The sequence below is a fragment of the Larimichthys crocea genome, chromosome III, assembly GCF_000972845.2.
Source record: "Larimichthys crocea isolate SSNF chromosome III, L_crocea_2.0, whole genome shotgun sequence".
NCBI classification, from domain to species: Eukaryota; Metazoa; Chordata; class Actinopteri; family Sciaenidae; genus Larimichthys; species Larimichthys crocea.
In genome coordinates, this window is record NC_040013.1 from 3,136,197 (window position 1) to 3,157,508 (window position 21,312).

The 21,312-nt window shown below is 44.1% G+C and overlaps 1 protein-coding gene across 1 annotated transcript; it reads left to right on the top strand.

The window, feature by feature from the left end:
* Positions 1-950: 950 nt before the first annotated feature.
* On the top strand, positions 951-4,104 carry fzd10 (frizzled class receptor 10). Its single transcript, XM_010736076.3, has one exon. It carries the CDS (start codon positions 1,982-1,984, stop codon positions 3,731-3,733), a length of 1,752 nt encoding a protein of 583 aa, XP_010734378.1. The 5' UTR covers positions 951-1,981; the 3' UTR covers positions 3,734-4,104.
* Positions 4,105-21,312: the final 17,208 nt, after the last annotated feature.

A 21,312-nucleotide genomic window follows, 5' to 3' on the forward strand; every position in this document is an offset into this window, starting at 1 on the left:
CACTTTGGGCTGACATGTTTTAGAAGGAATTTAACCTTCTTATTTGTTTACTGAATCACTTCCTTCATTGGAAAAAAGACAGGAAATGGCTGCAAAGTGTTTTGCACTGAGACAATCAGCCAGAACTCGCAGATCGCTCCATGACTAACGTCTGAATGGATCTCAGAGGGGGATATGATTTTATCAACACCCTGAGGTTTCATGCAGAACACAGACAGGACAGAATATAGCTGTTATTTTAACTTTTTACATCCACTGTCTTCTTGGATGTTGATTGCAAACTCGTCTTTCCCACCCAGGAATAAACGAAGCATGTTCAGTTGAAGTGAGTTACGAGATGTGATAAGTCCATCTACAATAGATGATCAGCATTCAGTTTGCTATCATAATATTGAAAGTTTCAGTCTATGATCACCATGTTTTAGGTTTTTCTACACCAGAAAATCACTTCAGATGATCCCAGTCACTCTGCAAGAAGGTGTCAGTGTGAGTGATGGAGTACTGAACTAAAGGACAAACTCGAGATGCACCGTGTGTACTCACTCTTCAGTTTGATGCTACTTTGTACTAGAAAAACCACTTATTTGACAGGTGTAACATATTTTACATGCAAAACAAATCAAATTTGATGCATTTTTATTGAGTAAACTATCAAACCAAGATGTGACGGAGTTCAAATCAGCTCCACCTTGGATCAACTGCAAGATTAAGAAGTATATTTTACTATTTAAAGTACTGAACTTCTGCATTGTTGCAGTATTTTTACACTGAAAAGTACCTGAGCTGCTCTCTGCAGAAGAGCAGCATCATCTCTGTGTTTGGATGTCCTCATGTTATATTCTGAGTTTAAGTAAAACATCTATCTTATATGAAACATATGATGCAAAAATCAAATGTTGCACTGATCCAGAACATGTAAAGAGATGGAGAAAACTGTCAATATGTTGTATTTATCTGATATTTTAGGGGAGGTGCAGTCCAAAACTTGGATAAAGCATTAAAGTGTCAAAGAATAAAACCATAGTGGTGTCAATAGCTCTGCTTGTGGTGCGCCTCTGGACCGGTGCGCCTGGGAGCCACATTACGCAACATTTAAGTGAGGTGAAAATCTCCTAAAACGTCTGTGTGTCCTGTTCGTGTCGAAGTTTGTGGATTGAGCACAAACAAACAGAGAGAGAGGGGAGGAAGTACGCTGTGAGCCTTTGAGAGCTGCTGTAATGAACAAGCTGTTCCGCACGATTTGAAAATAATCCGCGTGTCAGTGTCATCTTTCTTATGCAAAGTAGCTGTCTTTGAAGGCGGATCTTTTGGCAGGTTAGACCGGGACGGAGGCTCCGACCAGCTCAGACGAGCGCTGCCACCAAACGCATCAACTGGCGGCTTTTGCGGGAGGAGCACAATCCCGCATTTCAGGGACGCGTTTATTGATTATAACCGAGGATATTTATTCCACTTTGTTCTGCTGACTGGCTGAGTGTTTCGGTGCCTTGTGAAAAGGCAAAAAGACCGGAGGAGATTTATTTTTGGTTGCTTTTTTTCCTCCCCCTAACCAAACTTGGAGTGAAATCGCGCCGCTACCAGGACATATACTCCGGGGAGAAAAAGTGACATGCGGTGCGGACGGACGTGTGAGTGTTCTGGAAATAAGTGAGGAACAAATCGGAGCTCATACTCAGTCTGTTTCACCCTCAGTAGACTGATACGCACGCTGCGAGAGGTCTGAATAAGTAGCTCCAACACTTCAGAGACAAGCTGAGCGCATGAAAGCATGGACCAGAACGCACGGGAAACCCTCTCGGACCTTTTTTATCCAACTCTCCAGACCTGAAATGAGGGAAAGGTGCTGCTGCAACAGATAGTTCTGTAAGTTTTTCCATCTTGTCACACCAACTTAGGCTTCATCTGACTTTTTAATGACAGAAACTTGTGGTTTGTGGTGAACATTTGGCCTCATTTGTTTTCTTTAAATCAAGAGGAGAGGATGCTTTCCACTGTTCAACTGAGCCTCATCTGTGTGCTACTGCTCCTGTGGAGTGATGGGAGTTCAGCCATTAGCTCAATAGACCCGGACTGGTCAGGAGAAGGGAGATGTCAACAGATCAACATCCCCCAGTGTAAAGACATTGGCTACAACATGACCCGCATGCCAAATCTCATGGGCCACGATGACCAAATAGAGGCGGCAATGAAGCTGCAGGAGTTTGCCACGCTGATTCAGTTTGGATGCCACAGTCATCTCAAGTTTTTCCTGTGTTCGCTGTATGCTCCGATGTGCACCGAGCAGGTGTCCAACCCGATCCCAGCATGTAGGGTGATGTGTGAGCAGGTCAAGCTGAAATGCTCGCCCATTCTGGAGCAGTTTAACTTCCCCTGGCCCGACTCTCTGGACTGCTCCCGGCTGCCGACCAAAAACGACCCCAACAACCTCTGCATGGAGGCGCCCAACAACGGCTCAGATGAGCCACCCAAAGTCTCCCACACCCAGCCTCCAGATTTCAGACCACAGCGGCCTCTGAGCGGGCAGGACCTGCAACTTAAAGACAGCGGCAGCAAGCAGACCTGCAGCAATCCTGGCAAGTTCCACTTTGTGGAGAAAAGTGAGTCGTGTGCACCTAAATGTTACCCCAAAGTGGATGTATACTGGAGTCAGGGCGACAAGCAGTTCTCTCTGGTGTGGATGGCCATCTGGTCCATCCTCTGCTTTGTCTCCAGTGCCTTCACGGTGCTCACTTTCCTCATAGACCCGCAGAGATTCAAGTACCCAGAGAGACCGATCATCTTCCTCTCCATGTCCTACTGTGTTTACTCTGTGGGCTACCTCATCCGACTTTTTGTGGGAGCTGACAGAATAGCCTGTGACAGAGACAATGGGGTCCAGTATATTATCCAGGAGGGTCTGGAGAGCACCGGCTGCACCATTGTGTTTCTCATCCTGTATTATTTCGGCATGGCCAGCTCCCTCTGGTGGGTTATCCTGACCCTCACATGGTTTCTGGCTGCAGGGAAGAAGTGGGGTCACGAGGCCATCGAAGCCAACAGCAGCTATTTCCACCTGGCGGCGTGGGCCATCCCGGCCGTGAAGACCATCATGATCCTGGTGATGAGGAAGGTGGCTGGAGATGAGTTGACGGGCGTCTGCTACGTGGGCAGCATGGACGTTAAAGCTCTCACAGGCTTCGTGCTCATTCCCCTCTCCTGCTACCTGATTATTGGCACTTCGTTCCTGCTGTCGGGCTTCGTGGCCCTCTTTCACATCCGTAAGATAATGAAAACAGAAGGAGAGAACACAGACAAGCTGGAGAAGCTGATGGTTCGCATTGGGGTCTTCTCCGTGCTCTACACCGTCCCGGCCACCTGCGTCATCGCCTGCTACTTCTACGAGAGGCTCAACATGGACTACTGGCGCGTCCTGGCTGGGGAGCAGAAGTGCATGGACAGCAACGGGCCGGAGTCGGACGAGTGCGTCATGAAGACCTCCATCCCCGCCGTTGAGATCTTCATGGTGAAGATCTTCATGCTGTTGGTGGTGGGCATCACAAGCGGCATGTGGATCTGGACCTCAAAGACGCTGCAGTCGTGGCAGAATGTGTTCAGCAGGAAGCTGAAGAAGAGGACGAGAAGGAAGGCTGCCAGCGTGTTCACCAGCAGCAGGCCTTACATCAAACCTCACCCATCTCTCAAAGGGCCCAATACTAAGTATGAGCCTACACGGCCCCCTCCGACATGTGTATGAGCTGGCTCTCTTTGTATAAACCCAAAAATATGTGTAAAGCCCTTACCCTAAAACGGGACTTTGTAATCAGAGTGCCATCAAAAGAATCAAGGTTTATGTTTTATTTATGCAAACTCCATTGAAGATCATGCAATGTGGTTTTTTTTTTTTGTATCTTGAGCCATCTCATGCAACAAGAGCTGCCTTTGTTTGAGAAAAAAAAACTGAAACTCCTGGATTCACTTATCCTATTGAGGAACTTGGTAGAGGAAGAAAAAAAAATCTTATTGTTCCCAAGACAAAAAGAGTGGAATAAACCATTTGGATGTGCCATGGGGTTACTTGAATAATGTGCAATAGATGTTTTCCTTACAGGCAAAAAAAAAAAAAAAGACACTTGTACTGTTAGTGACAGATTACAGACAATGAAAGGACCCCACAGACAATGGAGGCAAATGGTCAGAGAGATGAGTGTTGTGTTTGGAGGCTTTTTAATGGAAATCGAGGCAGTGTCATATACGTTTGAACTGGAGTGAGAGCAGCTGTTGAAAAGACCCTACGAACTGCCCCCCATTGTGAGGCAAATCCACGCCATAAATTAATCAAGCACTCGTTATTGAAAAAAAGTTATTTGTACACGCGGTTGAGTTTTCCATTGCGTGTGTGTGCGTGTGTGTGTGTGTGTCTTTGCTGTTTTATAGCACAAGGGAACGTTTGTCTATATTATTTCTAAAAAAAAAAAAAAGAAAAGAAAAAGATTTTATAGAAAAATTAATAAAACGTTCTAGTTTTAAATGTTTGTGAAGGTGCATTTTGTGTACTGCTACTCTTGTTTTTTTTCTTGCCTCTGTTGGAGTTCTCACACATCTGCATGCAGCTTCTCAGCCTGCAGCAGAAACATTTCAATCAACGTTTCTCTGTGAACGTCAGAGCTGGGTATTATCATACAGAAAGTGACACGTCTTTGCTAAAGTGTTTACTAATGGTTTTATGGCCAGTTCAGCAGCTCAAAAGTATGTAACCATGCACATAAACATCTTGTTTTCAAACGCTCAGGAGGAAACAATGGGACGTTTATGTATGTCACCCTGCGACTTCCTCATGCCAAAGAATGTGTGACATGAAAGGATTGTCTTCCCTGTTTATGCTCAGCACAAATAAGGCAACAGAGTCACTCATGCGTATAGGTTTTAGTCTTAGATCACAATGTTATTCTCAGGTAGGTTAGAGTATGTGCTGAGAAAATTTCACCTTGAAACAGCGTGCACACTTTACTCCTGTTAGTCGACATTACAGCCAATGTTCATAAAGATGGAAAGTGAGTTGTAATCAAAAGGGAAAGTGTCCAGTGTTGTAGGTGCAGTTTACATCAGAGTTTTGACAACCTGTTAATGATTTTTATGTCATATTCCTCACCGCCTTCATGCTGGATATTTATACAGCCCTGAAGCTGAAGTGAATATAACTTCATTTTAGTCTTCCCCCAGTCTCTCACTTTCTCTCGCTGTGTTGCATGTGTCGGTATCAGCGAAGAGGGTGTGTGTGTGTGTGTGGGGAGGGGGGTTATACAATAATCCAGCTCTCATTCAGGACAGGATTAGACTGTTTGAAGGGTTTGACTTTGAAAAAGGGAGAATCGCTGCGAACCAAAAATACAGAATATCTGTCATCTCTTCTCTTCTTATCAGCGGGGGCATAGTGACATTTCAAAAGACACATCTGGCCTGGATTTGAAGTAGTTACATATTGACTGAAGAGGCTTTTCTAAAAGCATGAGCAAACCCGAATATATTGTGTGGTATCCTGAGAGATTTGGTGTTAAACGATCCATACACTGAAACAATTTCAAGGGACACGAGGCACAAGTCTAGTCTTGAATCCGAGCAACAGAAATTGACTTTTGTCTTGACAGTGCTGTCAGAGCAACAGTGAAACATGGATACTTAAAAGTCCGTGACTACGTGTACGTAAGTATGTCAAACATAAGACAGAACCACAAGAGAATACGGATACATTTAATAAGCATATTTCATGCAGTTTTGGACTACACAACCTTTTTCTACCGTTATCCGCCTCACTTTCAAATCCTTAAAACCGATGCCGGAGAGTCCTCTATGGTCTAATAAAGTTTCAGAAGTGTAGTAATGCTTTATCCCGCAGGGCATTCAAGTTCCAGCGTCAACCCAACCCGTTTTAACAGTCAAAAGCACATGACTCACAACCTTTATGTGGCTGAATCAAAGTCAGCCAGTGTCTATTGATACTCTGAGTTGCGAAAAAGGTGTGAGTGCTTCTGAGAGCTTCAACAGAGGCCACCTGGATAACAGCCCCCGAGGTGTCTGGGAAGGCTGTAAATATAAATGACAGTTACCACCCCCCTCCAGGGCTTCTTCAGCCAAGCAGGCTTCACTTCTTCTTCTCCTCTCTTCAAAGGAGGGGAAAAATCCTGCTCAGAGCAAGGGTAAAGTATTGCTAGCGAGAAAGTTTTTACGTATCAATGGATTCAGGCTTCTTTCTTTTTTTTTTTAAAGAGTAGATCTTATTTCATCAGATCACAGGTTTATCAAGCCAGACGTGTCTCTGTCAGCCGGAGTTGAAACATCTTTCGTGTAGTGTCGCTGATCATTAAACGTTCTTTGTGATGACATGTTTTACAAGGAAAAGGGGGGGGGGGGGGGGAATCCCGCCATGACCATGTGACTAAGGCTGATGAATCTCAGACCCACGTATCCATAAACTCCACCACGACGATTGCCATCATCCTTGATCTCAGTCTGTCTGCTGTGGCATGCAGGGGGGGTGGAGGTGTCTGTTTTGGCGTGTGAAAGCATCAAACCGTTGATAATCCACTTGATTGGATTTAATCAAGCCTTCATTTTCAGATTTCCACACTCTGTAATTGAGCTGATGTAAAGTGTCTTTGCAGAGTGAGTTGTACTACCAACATAAAGTTGACATGACAGAACAATTAAGCCTCCTCTGCATGTCAAAGGCTCATTTTGGTTCCACCAGACCTTAAAATTACACTCCTGTATCAACACACGACTCCACCTTCTTCTTCTCCTCTCGGGCCGTGTTGTTGTTGTAGGTGAGGCTGCAGAGCAACACCTTACTTTGTCTGCTGTTTTTGCAGCAGACAAAGTAAAGCAGTCATAAAGTTCTCTGACACGGTGACATAAATCATGTTGCAGGGATGACTGGTGGCTGTGGCAGCTCCTCTTTGATCAGGCTTTGTGGAGACGCCCCATGTCCTCATCCTCAGCTGCTCCAAGCAGCACCTGTTTACCAGTTCAGGCCTGTCTGTTTGGAAAGCAGTGCTTAGCCTCCTCAATGTCATAGACTCATACATGACGCACAACATACACACAAAGGAATTTGGCTTGTGCTCAGGGGGGGGGTGGATTTCTTCCAACATGTATGCTCCTAATGCGCAGATTCTTGGCACTTGTTTCTCTTATTAGACAGCTGCTCTAAATGTAAATCTGTCGCCTCTGTCTTTTTGGAGAGTTTGGCTGCACCAGAGACGAAGAATCGTGACAACTGAAGCAGCAGCAAGTAAAAGAGGTTATTGAAGAAAGAAAAAAAAAACAGAGAGAGCGGCAAGTCTCATAGACCAAAGTGTTATCAGAGAATGCAATGAAAGCACACTTTCATCCCTCAAGTTCTTCTGGTACATGAATCCAGAGTTCCGAGGATCATGGTTGAAGGAGGTGTGGGTGGGCGTCGTGTTCTGAATCGAGCCATATAGCAAAAGAATCTAGGGCGATGTAAAAGTACAGTACATATGGCCAATCTGCACACACACACACACACACACACACACACACACACACACACCCCTCTGTCTGCTGTAGAGGCATTTGTTCCCAGCCGCTGCTGAAGGTGAGAGTAATTACATAAAAACCTGGCAACAATGAGTTCTCTGCCTGCAAAGCGAGGGCAGGACACTTTTTTTTTTTTTTTTTTTTTTCAAATGCATAATGAACTGCCTCGCAGGCCCTCTGCTGATCAAACAAGTGTTTGATAGTGGCTTTGGTTTGAAAGACGACTGAATATGTTTATTTGCATGTGGAGAAGTGAGTGACTTTGAGGTGGAGATCAGGCAGATTAGTGTTAACTGACAGAGACCTGTGCAAACAGACACTCCCCCTCCCCGCATACAAGAAGGGCAGCGGCGCACTTCCTCGGAGGACTAGTTAGGCTGAATGCAACATCAGAGCGTGGCAGACATTGTTCTCTTTATGATAAGCCTCCTCCGTTAAGACTCCCTTTTTTCCCTTCCTCATAAAACTTGCCTTGTTTGGTTCGCTGCATGTGAAAGCATGCACGCTGATATCTGGCAAACTACACCAAGAGATGAGAACACCAATAACTGGCGGCTACTCATCAAAGATGTTTTCCTCGGATTCATTTCTGAAAATTTCTCCAGAAACATGCACGCACGCCGCACAAAAAAACACAGCGCACACTGTGCAACAAATGGAAATTGGATAAGAGCCGCAAGGGGTTTTCCAGTAGATCATATCGGACCACAACATCTCATCAAGATTCAGCGAGGTTCAGGCAGCATGATCATCCCTGTAAACTTCATTTAGATTTTTTTTTTTTTTTAGACGACCGAATATTCCAACTTGCACGAGATTGAGCCTGTTCAACCCAGGTTTTAGAAATAGCTGTAAAAATGTTTTCAACATTCACTACCAGGTTTTCCTTTTTTGATTTATTATTTAACTCTTCTTCCTTTCGAATAAGGCTAAGGCTGTGAAGTTATGCAGGATTAACAGCATGAGCGCTTTGATTGACAGGTAAGTGCCGTTACAGATGGCTTGTTTGAGCAGCCGAGCGTCATTCTGTCTCAGGTCTGCTGATGATCCACGTCTTTACCAATATTTATATCAACCGGGAGGTGAAAGAAGCAGTACATCCAACATGGTGGCCGCCGTTTTCGGCTTCAAACGTCAAGCACTGATAGAGTTGTCCCCCATCCTGATAAAAACAGAGAACTTGAACGCAGCAGGCTCGAGGGTCCTCAAAATATACTCATCCTATGTTCTCAAGCTTTAATCCGTACAGAAATAGCTATACATTTGGGAAAATATGCTGATTCACACTCTTGCTTGAGAGTAAGATGAGAAGATCAGCGCCACTTTCATGTCTGCACGCAGCAAGTATGAAGCTACATCCAACAGCTGGATAATTTAACTTAGCACAAGGGGGGAAACCAGCACAGTCAGCTGTAAGAGCTGTTATCCTTATATTCAGCAGACAAACTATTCATCTTTTTAATAACAACAAGTGGAGCATAATGTTCATGTTCATCACGATGACAGATATGCAACACAACACTCTCAGATCTAAAAGGAAGTAGTATTACTTCCTTTTAGATCTGAGAGTAGCGCCAGCACCCATGTGCTGCAACGTGACTGAGAAGGCAAGTGTGGTTAGGAGGGATGTGAACAGTCTGGTGTCAGCTGGAAGCAAAAAGGTTCTTTCGCCATGGTTTGATTTAGCAGCAGACTCTTAATCTGCCACCTTCCTAAGCCGCACTGCAAAGAGGGCTGATCATTTTAAAACGCAGCTGAATTACAGGGGCGGATTTCTTTTTGTCAGTGGACATTCTCACACACAAACAAACAAACGATTTGTGTTTCTTATATCTAAAAGCGCATACGTGTATTCAACTGTGTGTGTGTGTGACCATGCTCCTGTTTGTCACATGTAAGAGGCGAAGGCAGCGACGGAGATTGACGGTGGAGTGCAGAGAACCAGAGACACAACAGGAGACTTTCTACATGTGTATATATTTTTTTGTGCGTGAGTTTTACAGACACTATAGGAGCTATAGAGGGACAGGCAGAAGGAGAGGGGATGATGATGGATCTGGCAGGGCTTACGAACACCGCTGGGAGAAAATGCCTGTGGTTCAAAGACACTCTGAGCAAACTTAACAAAGAAAGATGGCACAGAGGGGGAGAACATGAAAGGAAACTACACAATCATCTCTCACATAAACTTGGAGAAAACATCCTGGCCCTGCTGGCTGAATATACTGTAAGCAGACATTTGACTATTTTTACATAAACTAAAAAAGGCAGCAAGACACAAAATAACACAACTACCACCACCACCGCCATCGCTTTAATAATGACTTTGAATGTCACATCAACCGCTTAATTGTGAGCACACTGCTCGATGCATGCATTCTAACCACTCACTCATCTATAAAATCAAACCATCCGTGCATTTTCTGTAACCGCTTATCGTCATCAGGGTCTCGGGAAGCTGGAGCTGATCCCAGCTGGCACTGGGCGAGAGGCGGGACGCAGCCTGGACAAGCCCCCAGTTCATCAGGGGGCTGACACATAAGACAAACAACATACTAACAATTCATAAAATTATAAATGACCAAGGCTATTTACTTAGTATACTTTATTGTTAAGAAGTGATACAAACTCGTCAAAAGCCATAATCAAACTTCAAGCCCAACCCATTTTTTTTTTTGCTCACACAGTCATGATTTCAGTATCTTTTTGAACTGTGACTCACACAGTATGAGATCAGTGAGAACGTCATAAATCACGTGGAATCTGATCTTTTTCAATTGTGATTTAGGCCACATGGGGATTTCAAATATTCTTGCTTGACCACATCCGGCTGATGGACATTTGCAAAGTAAAATCTCTTCAGAAGGCAACACACAACACACTAAAACACAGTGCATACTGAGAAACTAATGGAAAACGGGATAACAGGCGCCATGGGGAGTTTCAGTGAATTTGCAAGTGACAGAAGAAGCATTCAGAAGTAACAATACCACGATGTAAACATACAAGAAGAAGTCCTGCATTCAAAATAAAAGTAAAAAATTGGCCCTTATGAGTGATGACTGCTGATATATTCATGTCTAAGTATTTTACTGTTGTGCAAGTTGCAGTTGAGTCGAGCTACACGTTGTTAGTCGTCACTGCGGGTTCTTTGGCACAGACAACGTACAAACAAATGACTTTAGATTCTATCTTTTTATTTTCGCTTTGAGACGATCGCAGGCTTCTGAGACCTCTCGTCTGTGCAACCCTTGCTACCGCCTCGCAGTGGCTTTGTCTGCTCTGACTGCTCTCGCAGGTCCAGCACACTTCTGTGTTAAAAAGGGAGAGTGATTAGTTAACTGGATACAGGTGTGCCAATCACTCTCACCTGGCGCTGCTCTCCACACCTCTCTCCTGCAGCTGATGCACCCCCTCCTCATGGGGGAAACAGTTTAGACGATGACAGCAACAAAAATATAATGGTGTCTGTTTTTTTGGGGTTTGACTTGCACACAGTCCACTGTGGCTGATCAGTTACTTGATATCCTCATGATCCCGCATTTGCAATTCAAAGTCTTGTTTTGACACGCACACACTACACTGTTTGTCAGCTTGTTCACTGCTCAGGTTTGGGCCACATTCTCTTCAGTATAGGACGAATGTTCGCAGAGTGTTTCTTTTCTTTTTTCCCCCTGGGCATCAAGTTAATATGAATGGGCACACACAACACATAACATGTGTTGCTCTATGGCGGTCCAAGACAATGTCCCATTTTGCTCCCAGCTGGCTTTACGCAGTGACAGGACTGGAAGCAATTTGGGAAAAGTATCGAGGAACAGTTGAGATGATAAATGACTTTATTGTTGGCTTTTGCGACTGTATCTGATACCAGTGCATGTGTTCCTTTGAGTAATCAGGCTATTGCATGGAGAAAGAATCTCGGTTTCCTGGACACTGGTGGCAGGCCAGATTGTCTGGTCCTGATAATAGTAATGGGAGTGATGGCAGCAGCAGCTAATCTACACAGAGAAGGGGTCAAAGCCTACTTATCTGGCGTGAGTGGAAAATAAGGACCCACTTAAAGGGCCAATCTGTGATTGCAGTATGACAACCCAGCTGAAACACTTGTGCCCCTCTGCTGCCTCTGTTTACACAGTGACTTACTGGCTTTGAGACATTTCTTCACACTGAAATGTATTTCCTGAGCTTTTGATGTTTGGTTGAGGTTTGTTTTTTTCCGTAAACTTGTCAACGCTTGAATGAAACGCACTTGTATTTTTAGTTACAATCGGTTAGGAAAGTTTCCAAAAGATTTCTTTCTTTCTACCAGTCTTCAAGAACAGATGTGAACATAACCAGGATTTACATGGCCCAAAAAAAATAAAGAAAGAAAACTGATTGTAGTCCATAAAACAGCTGTCATAAGTACAAGGCTCGAGCCAAAGGCATGCCATCGCACTTGCACTGTGGTAATGGGTGTTCCACAAAAGCATGCAAACTATTTGTCTGCATATTTACTGCACAACACCTGCACTGTATGCTTATGAATCTTCATCATGTAGTGTATCATAGGCAAGAATGTCTGACATGAAAATGAGGGACTAAATTTAGCTCCCTGTTTGATCGGTGCCTCGGGTCACGGACAACGCTTTGAACCAACATGGGTAGATTCGCAAAAACATCATAAAGACAAGCCTCTGTTCTTCTTTCTGCTTTTCTCAAAGGCGAGAAAGAAGCAGTGCCGCAGACAACGAAATGTTCTATTAAGCAGGAAACACGTGATTTGAAGCAGACGGGGAATCGACTGATAGGTGGCGCTGCTGCAGGAACACTAGGAGTTTGCTCACGTGCTTTACAAATCTGTTTCTTCTTACAGTTACCAACCCTTTTCATGTGATTTACCTCCTAGTCTATGTCTGAAGGTGTTGGTTTCAGTTGATTTTAAAGCGGACGTGTGAAATGCTATATAATAGTAGATGTTGTTATTTTTTCATACAATGGGATTATTAATGTTTAGACTAGTTTGGTAAAGTGTCAACTCACTGTGGCGTCATCCATTGGTTTGTAGACAGCTACAGACAGTTTGTCTGATTCACTGAGAATGACATGTCAAGCACATGTTAGCCACGCCCTAAAGCATGCCTAGAGACTGATATAATAAACTCATGAGGAAACTGTTCACGGAGGTAATAAATCAGTTGTTTTTCCATTGCAGTCAATACAAATGTATTTCTTTTTGCAGCCAATGGAGCTGCCCCCTACTGGTCATTAAAAGAATGCAGGTTTTAGGTTGTTAACTAATCGAATACTGTCCATAATCTTAGGTAATTATTCTAATTATTCATCAATTTATTTTGGCTAGCTCTTTCAAATGTTTATCCACTCTTAGTTAACTATTTAAACATTTTATCCAAACTATTTTGACGCTTCTTCTCATTTGCCAACTAGTTTTCATGCTCTATGGCAACATATGCCTTTCATGTGTTACAACTGACTCCTGTGGCCTACTTGTTCATGCATTGCAACAATAAATATATCAGATCAGCATCACAACAATTTGCAGTTAAGTAAATTCTTTATCATATCGGCTGAGGTGCTCCAGAATCTCTCCACCTGGCAGCTATGTGCCGCGAGTTTGGAATCACCGATCTAACAGACAACAAAGTGACTGAGCCGACTTTAAACTGGAAGCAGGAATGCGTGTGTGCTGATTAAGTGTTGTTTAACCCTGCGGAGGAATCACTCTTTCGGGGTCTGAATGCAGCGAGAGGCTGGAAGCAGGTCAGGAGAGGTCAGAGAGGACAGCAAGAGCTTCTTATGTGAGTCGGACACTTTTGAAGACCACTGCAAGGGGCACTGAGTCAGTTCATTGATATTCAAGGATTTGACCCGCTGACAACAGGGATGTCACTGAGGTTAAGACAGCCGTGCCTCTCCGTATTGTGCCGGGCCGAAAAGCCAGGGGGTCCCCCAAGTCCCCCCGCCTCTCTCTGTGCGGTTGTCATGGTGAGCAAATCAGTCCGGCTGCACTATGTCACACTCATGTGGGCACATTCTCTCTTTCTTCCTCTCTTTCTTTTCTTTCTCTGACTTTCTATCGTGCTGTTTCACCGAGGGGGCTGCCAAAGAGAGCTTTCTGTCCGCTGACAATGCCTGGTGTGTCATGGACATCCCTATACATATACAGTGCAAAGAAGAGCAGCCTCTAAAAAAAAAAAAAAAAAATCCAAAAGGCTTCACTTCCCCAAAAACGCATGGCAACAGATATATTTCCTCTCTGTTGTGCGATCTGAGCGGGTGTTTTGTATCCAAGGACATGTCGGGTCAGGTGGTGAATCCACACTGCAGGTCACCAAGTCCAAATAACCGCCAATCATATTCCATCCCGCAGCTTGAGCGGAGGACTGTTTCGCCTCATGCCAAGTGAGCCGGTGTCATGCGCATTATTACTTTGAGCTACAATTATTACGTCCTTACGCTACGCTGTCTAAATAATGGACGACAGTAAAAGAAAAGCTCGCAGATGAGAGCAAAAAAAAAATCAATCAACAGACATTCATATTTTGCTGCATATGTTCCTCATAACCTTACTGCGTCTTCTAATGGAAAACAATTGACTGATGTCTGGCGCTGCGGTGTCTTGTTGTCACACAAATATGTTCCTAGAGCCAATGTCAAGGAGATTAGGCTGAAGGGAAAATTGCAGCTGTATTTAGCAGTAGAGCTGGCGAGTCGCTTGCTCTCAGGTGATGGGGCATGTCTGTGCTTCACCCAATCTGAACCTGACGGCTGCTGTGGTTGGCACTGTAATTACAGAGGTTAGGCATAAATCACAGAGCGAGAGGTTGGAGAGAGAGAGACAGGGGGAGAGAAAGTATATAGCCTCAGGGCCGGAGGAGGCCCTGACACTCAGAGACATACTGTTCCCTCCTAAATGCTCTCCCCCTCAGTCCCTTCTTTTACTTTCTTTCTTTCTTCTTTCTGCCGGCGCTCCCACACAGTCAAACACAAACATAGAGTTCACATCCTTCCTGTGGCTGTGGCAGTCGGACTATAGTGGGTCCTTTACTGGATCTTGTGGGTCCCTGATTGCACGGCACTCTTTCATCCTGTACACATTAAAGCAGTATTCACCAGACCACAGGAAATAACGGCTGTGACTGCTGATGTGGACCTCTGCCGTTCCTCTTGTTTCCACATCCCTCTGGAGAAATTTTAGACTCTCTACATGTGTCAAAGATCAAATCTATCCACATTTTACTCCTCTAAGACGTCTTTAGGGAGTGAAATGCAGTACATGGTATTCTACCGCAATACCACATCACTTACATTTTAATATCATGTTTTGCACATCCGTGCCTTTATTTTGAAGCTGGACAGAAGTGAGGTGACAAGGAATGAGGCGGATGAGAAGGGGGGGGTGACAGCCATCAACAGTCCCAGCTAGTGATGTTGCATACATGGTGTGCGTCTTAACCACTAGGCCACCAGGACGACCCACCACATCACTTCTTACTATTGAGTTAAGAAACTTTTAGTCTCTTTTACGAAGCTCCAAAACATCGACGTAAGGACATCTCCACGTCTCCACATCCTTACATCAACTGTCATCTTGTGCCATCTCAGATCCCGTCGTACACCCACAAGGCTCAGCTGTCAATCATGAAGTGAAACCCCCTTTTTATATTTATTATCAGTGTGATAAGAACCACTTAAGATGACTTAGTTTGGCCCATGTGCCATCTGCTAACATGAGGGGGGCTGAGTTTTTATGACCTATACTGCAGCCTGGTTGGGAGTGAGTTGCTACCCCAAGCAAAGAAATCCAAGTATCTCTGGCAGCTCCAGATTGGTGCGGCGTCTGCAGTATTGCGGGAGTATTGTACTGGGAAGATGGAGCTAAGCGGGCAAGGCAAAGCTCTAATCTATGTTCCAACCCTCACCTATGGTCATGAGCTCTGGCTAGTAACCAAAAGACTGAGATCATGGATGCAGGTGGCCGAAATGAGTTTGCCCCACAGGGTGGCTGGACTCAGCCTTAGAGACAGGGTGAGGAGCTCGGACATCCGGAGGGAGCTTGAAGTAGATCTGCGGGCTCCTTTGCATCAAAAAGAGCCAGACGAGGTAATTTGGACATCTGATTCCTTCTTTTTGAGGTGTTCTGGGCACATCCAACTGGCAGGACCCAGAACTTGCAGGAGGGACTACATAGCCCATCTGGCCTGGGAACACCTCCGGATCCACCGGGAGGAGTTGGAATGCATTCATCTCATGAGTGTGTGTGTAAGCTTTGGTTTTCAGTATGGGTATTTATAGTTTCTTTTTGCCCTTCTCTTGTTTGTTCTCATCTAAATGACATGAAAGAACTATTCTTTCTTCTAGAACGGAGCACAGCCTTGGCGCTTGATGACGGGATGGCTGTCTGGTCTTACAACGTGACACTACTTCCTCTTTTTGCTCCCTGCGGACAGGAGTCATTATTTTGGGGGCGTTTGCTGAAACAACTGGCGCTTTTGTTTTTTACTGAGAGGACAGAGCGCCTCATGAACTTCATGTGTAAAATCAGTAGTGTGCCCCTTGAGGCACCCTTGACTACACGATGAATAACAACATATCATTATAATCACCAAGAAGATCACCAGTTTATTTAAAGTACGTGTCAGAAAGATAACCGGCATATGATTATATTCAAAATGAACAATGGGCTTCTTCTGAATGCATCCCATAAAAGCAGCAGAAAATATTGTTTAGAGGAGTCTTTGATCTTCATCTCTTCATGTTTTCCATCAGTTTTCCATCAGTCTCAAACCAGTATTGAACCATTTCAGTGACTCTTTAAAGAGTGCAATCCAGCTCTATTATCAGCATCAGATGTGTTTAGATATGGCTTTAATTGTGATCTTTTAATTTTCCCAACATTAGACAGATTTCAGCAATAAACAAGTACATGATATCAGCTCTACTGACAACCCTGGAATAAGAGAACCAATCTTCTCTGATCGTCAGCTGTAAATTTCCTCTCTATTATCAAATCATAAGTTCCCCATCTGTTCAACAAGCAGTATCTTCTACTGGAGGGAAAATCTATAGACTGTCACGACATAATCCACCGAGCCTGAATCATTTCATCCTTTGAGCTGTGAAATGGGAGTCTGCAGCAAGCTGAATTAGGACATATGGAAATTAACACGTTTCTGCCACAGCTGCAATATGCCCCATCCGTATCAGACGTAGACGTAGGCGCGGCGCTCAAGGTCAACGCCTTTCATGTTGAGATAATGTTGCGAAGAAGACAATCGACACTTCTCAATGCATTCAGAGCCAAAGAACATAATGTGACTTCCACTGATCCATAAAATCATTACCAAGAAGCTTTTAACAGGTTCCAAGGACCGCGGCTTACTTTTTGAATAAAATATAAACAAGGGAAAATATCAAACCCATTAATCTTTCATTAAGCTCGCCGGATAAAAAAGAATCGCTTAAAGTATCATTCGTTACCATCACTGCGAGTGCAAAAGCCCCCTGCTAACATCAAAGGCTTCTCAAAGAAACAGAGCGGGAGAGAGTCGGTTAGCTGAATTTGGCTGAGAACCAGCTTGTGGTTGGGTTTTAATTTTGACTGACTCATAATGGCACTGAGGAGGAAACAGGGACCCGGTTCTATAATGTTTTTATTTTGTGGCATCAAGGCCCTTTATGAGCAAACACACTCACATAAACAATGCGCCGCTGTTATTAAAAAAAGAGCCGCGGCTTCAGACTGGATGTTGACAAAGGTTGAGAGCTCATCCTCATCTTGCACTAGTCTTTGTGTCATTGAAAGATCAGAGAGCTTCTCGTGACCAAAGAATGGGGAGACTCCATTTCAGGTACGTACACTACACACACACAGATACACACATTTGTGCAGCAGGAAGAGGAGGAGGAGTGGTTGGCATGTTTGTGAGGGCGATGTAACACCACTCTTCAAGAACAGACTTTATATGTTTGGGTGGGGCATCTCGGCACTGCAACTATTTTGCAACTCTCCAATGGAAGACCATAAAATTATTTTGAAAATTCATACACAACATGTCGTAAATTCTTTGCGAAACCAGTTTTACGGGCCACTGTTGCTGCAGAACCAACTGATGTGGCTCATGGCACATTCAACATATTTGTACGATAGAACAGGCCACCTAAAGACAGATGCAGACACAATGCTGTTGCTGACATCCTGTCTTTTGCATTAGTTCTCTTGCTGTCATTTCAAAGCACAAAAACAGCCTGGAAGTGATGCCAAGTAGGTTAATAACATGCGGTGGATTAAGGTTTTAGTATAGCTCTGCACTGCCAATGAAGAACCGATTTAGCAGGGGAAGAAAATACCTATCCCAACGTATTTTCCTGACCTGCATCCGCACGTTGAGGTGCATCATCGTCAAAATACAGTGACACGTTCATTTCTGTCTACAGTACACAAAGAGAGCGAAAGCGCCTTCGATTGACTTCAGAGGCCCAGTATATTACATGAGTTAGTCATGGCTCATACTGAATTAAACATGGGAAGAAGAGTTTCTTTTTATCTACAGCCAAAGTACTAAATCTGACCACTGCAACCGATACTCGCCCACTTCAAATCCTCCCTTTGATACTGAAAGCGTAGGAGCTTCAAATGTATCAGTTTGTCCTCATTTTTTTAATGGGTTTCAGTCGCAAACACTGGTTGATGTTTGCAGCTGAAAACAAAATTATACAAAGCACTCTTTCTCTGCCTTGTTCCCCGCTGAGCAAATGTGTCGCAGCTACGTTTTGGTTACTCTTTCATGTCTGTATTTATTCTTTGTTTCCTGCACAGGTAGATTTAATCAACCAACAGCAGGGTGACAGTTTCTCTCCAAATCATCCCTGTTAGGTGTAATAATAATTACATTGGACATGGAGAGACAGGCTTTTGTGATCGCCCACTGTTCTTTGGAGTTAGATGATAGTTAGATAATGCTCTGTTCATCTCTGAGATGTCACAATCGTGTGTTTTTGGTTGTGCCGGGCTCATCTTTGCTGGTGTGTGGAGTTGTGATATTTTTGGACAAGCAAGGATGAAAGCCTAGGGTCCTGTGGCTAATGAGATACTGAGGCAGTGGGAACGATGGTTTTAATTACTGCCCAGGACTGGTCTAAAGGGGGTGATTGCTGAAGCGCATGCTGAGTGTCCTAGGTTGGGAGTTCAGACCGATGCCAGTCATGCTGTGCCTGGCTGCCTTTGATGCTCACTCCCCTCTGCTTTATTCCCACATTGTGCTTATTAGATTCTTTGGTGCTGATGCTTCACTGCACCTTTGTTCAAACCAATGCTTTGGACAAAGAGAGGAATAACCACTGAGATTTCAGCTTCAAACCCCTAGAAAGTTTCAGTGATGCAGAAGGCAACTTAATCTTTTGAGGAAATTAAATCTGCAGCGCTCCCATTGTGCGCTGGTTCTCTGGCACAGCGGAGATGGATTGTGTGTTTGCTCGACGGAGGCAGCGTGATATTTATTGTTGAAGAATTGAAATGCAGGAGTCCGAAGGGTTAGTATCCAACCATGTATGTAAACTAAAATGAGCGCTAAACATAGGAATTGCTTCTGAAACGATGAAAACCGAAATGGGGAAGATTCCTCCCTGCTGTCTTCTCACATTTCAGGGGGCGAAATCTACAGTAGATTCATGGGCAGGCTGTGAGTCCTCCGTATCCTCGGCTGCTCCCAGCAGGAGGGTGTTGCTACGTGTCTGCTCTCTGTTCTCCTGCAGCCCAGCTGTGGACCAACCCTTGTTGACTTTTCAGAGATCACATGGCATCCTTACTGTGCCTGGCTCCGAGGGGGCTCTGCCTCTGCAGGACTCTGCTATGGTCAGCACGGGCCTCCTTCCCCCTGCTGGCTTTACCCCCTGCCTCTCTTAAAAAAAATAAAAAAAAGATGGGTTGGGCTCATGTTTGAACACATCAAGCATATTCACAAACATTTCAAATGTGTTTCCAGACAGTTTTTCCACTTTGCTTTCTGCATTGACTCTATTCTCCGGACAAATCCATGCCTACTGAATCACATCTTTGTCTACCCAGATTCCCTGTGTCTGTATACACACATAATCTCCAACAAGTCAAGGCCACCACCAGAGGGTTTTGTTATCAAATAAAGAGGAAGCGGCATTTGCCAAATAAATGGAACCCGAATGGGATACGTCCTTGGTGTTCAGGCTTGCAGGAAATGTAGATAAGGGATTGAATCATGATGATGTGTGAGCGTTTTGGTTTTATAAAGAGAGATTCGGCCTTATTGTGTGTTTCATTTTAACCACAAAATGTTGGAAAAATGGAATTAAACGTCCATTAGAACCACGATGCTGCAGAAAATCTGTCTCTTAAAGGTCCAGTGTGTACAATGCAGAAGGATATAGTGACAGATATGGAATATAATATTCATTAGTGTATAATCACCTGAAAGTTTTTTATATATATCCACAGAGAGAACAGAGTCCACCATGTTTCTACAAGCGAGTGGTTGCAATCTGCAGCCTCACTGCTAGACCCCATTAAATCCCACAAACTGGATCTTTAAAAATCTATTAGAACCACGATGCTGCAGAAAACATTTAAAGGATTTAAAGGACCAGTGCGTAGAATTCAGTGGCAACAGTGAAGCTGCAGATCGCAGTCTTTAAAGGAGAAACTATGATGGATCCAAAACACCAAAACAATGTCCGCATCTACAGTCAGTGTTTGTCTGTTCTAGGCCACTGTAGAAACATGACGGTTCAACATCAGAAACAAAGTAATGTATATTATATTCCATATTCTGACACACTGGACCTTTATTATGGAAGGAAATCATCTCTTTTTATGGTGCTTTCTCATTCAAAGTCTGTGTGGAACTGAACCACTCCGTCTGATGGAAGTCAACCTCAGTGATTTTGACAATACCGACTGTGCACCATCGCTAACAAAGACAGAAACTGTTTTGGTTTTTTTTCTGCCGTTTTTTCTGTCTTCATTATAAATAGAAAACCAGTTTGTGTCAGATACTGTATGCTTGGTTTGACTTCTTCATCCAGCACGGCCTCGGAAACCCACGGTGCAAATTGTGTGTGTGTGTGTGTGTGTGTGTGTGTGCGTGTGTGTGTGTGTGTGTGTGTGTGTGCCTGCATCTTTTTTTTTTTTTTAAAGGATAAACGCACTGATGCAGAGCAGATTAGGTTCCACGGCAGGCGAAAGAATAATCTAATTTTGCTAACCCGCTTACTGATATCGTGGCACCGTAGCTCCTTATTATTCCGAATCCCCTCTTGTTCTAGATTTGGAGTTCAAGCTTAATGGGACCACTGTGATTCATGTAGAACGAGAGGTTTTGTTTTCATCGTTTCGAAAACGAAACGTGAGGCCGAACCGCTCAAACACTGTCTGTTAATACAGAAACATGTTCCTGGCACTGATGCTGATGACCATAATGACATGTTTGTTTGTGATGATGATAAAGTGCAGCCAGTTTGATGTACTAACTGTGTACTTGCGTGTCTCCTTTCATCAGCTTTCTCACAGAGTGTGATTAGCATAAACGTGGAATCCACACCACTGGGGGGCTGCAGGGCAAGCTTGAAGCCTGAAGCGCATTCATCAACGTCCCTGGCAGGGTGCACCTTTCTCAGCCTCGCACTGCTCAGCTTGCAGCCCTCTCCCTGGGCACATTTTCATCTTTTTTTCTTTCATATTTGACTCTTTTTCAGTGGCCTTTGTTGTTGTTTAAGAGATAGTAGGTTTTTGAAGAAAACTTA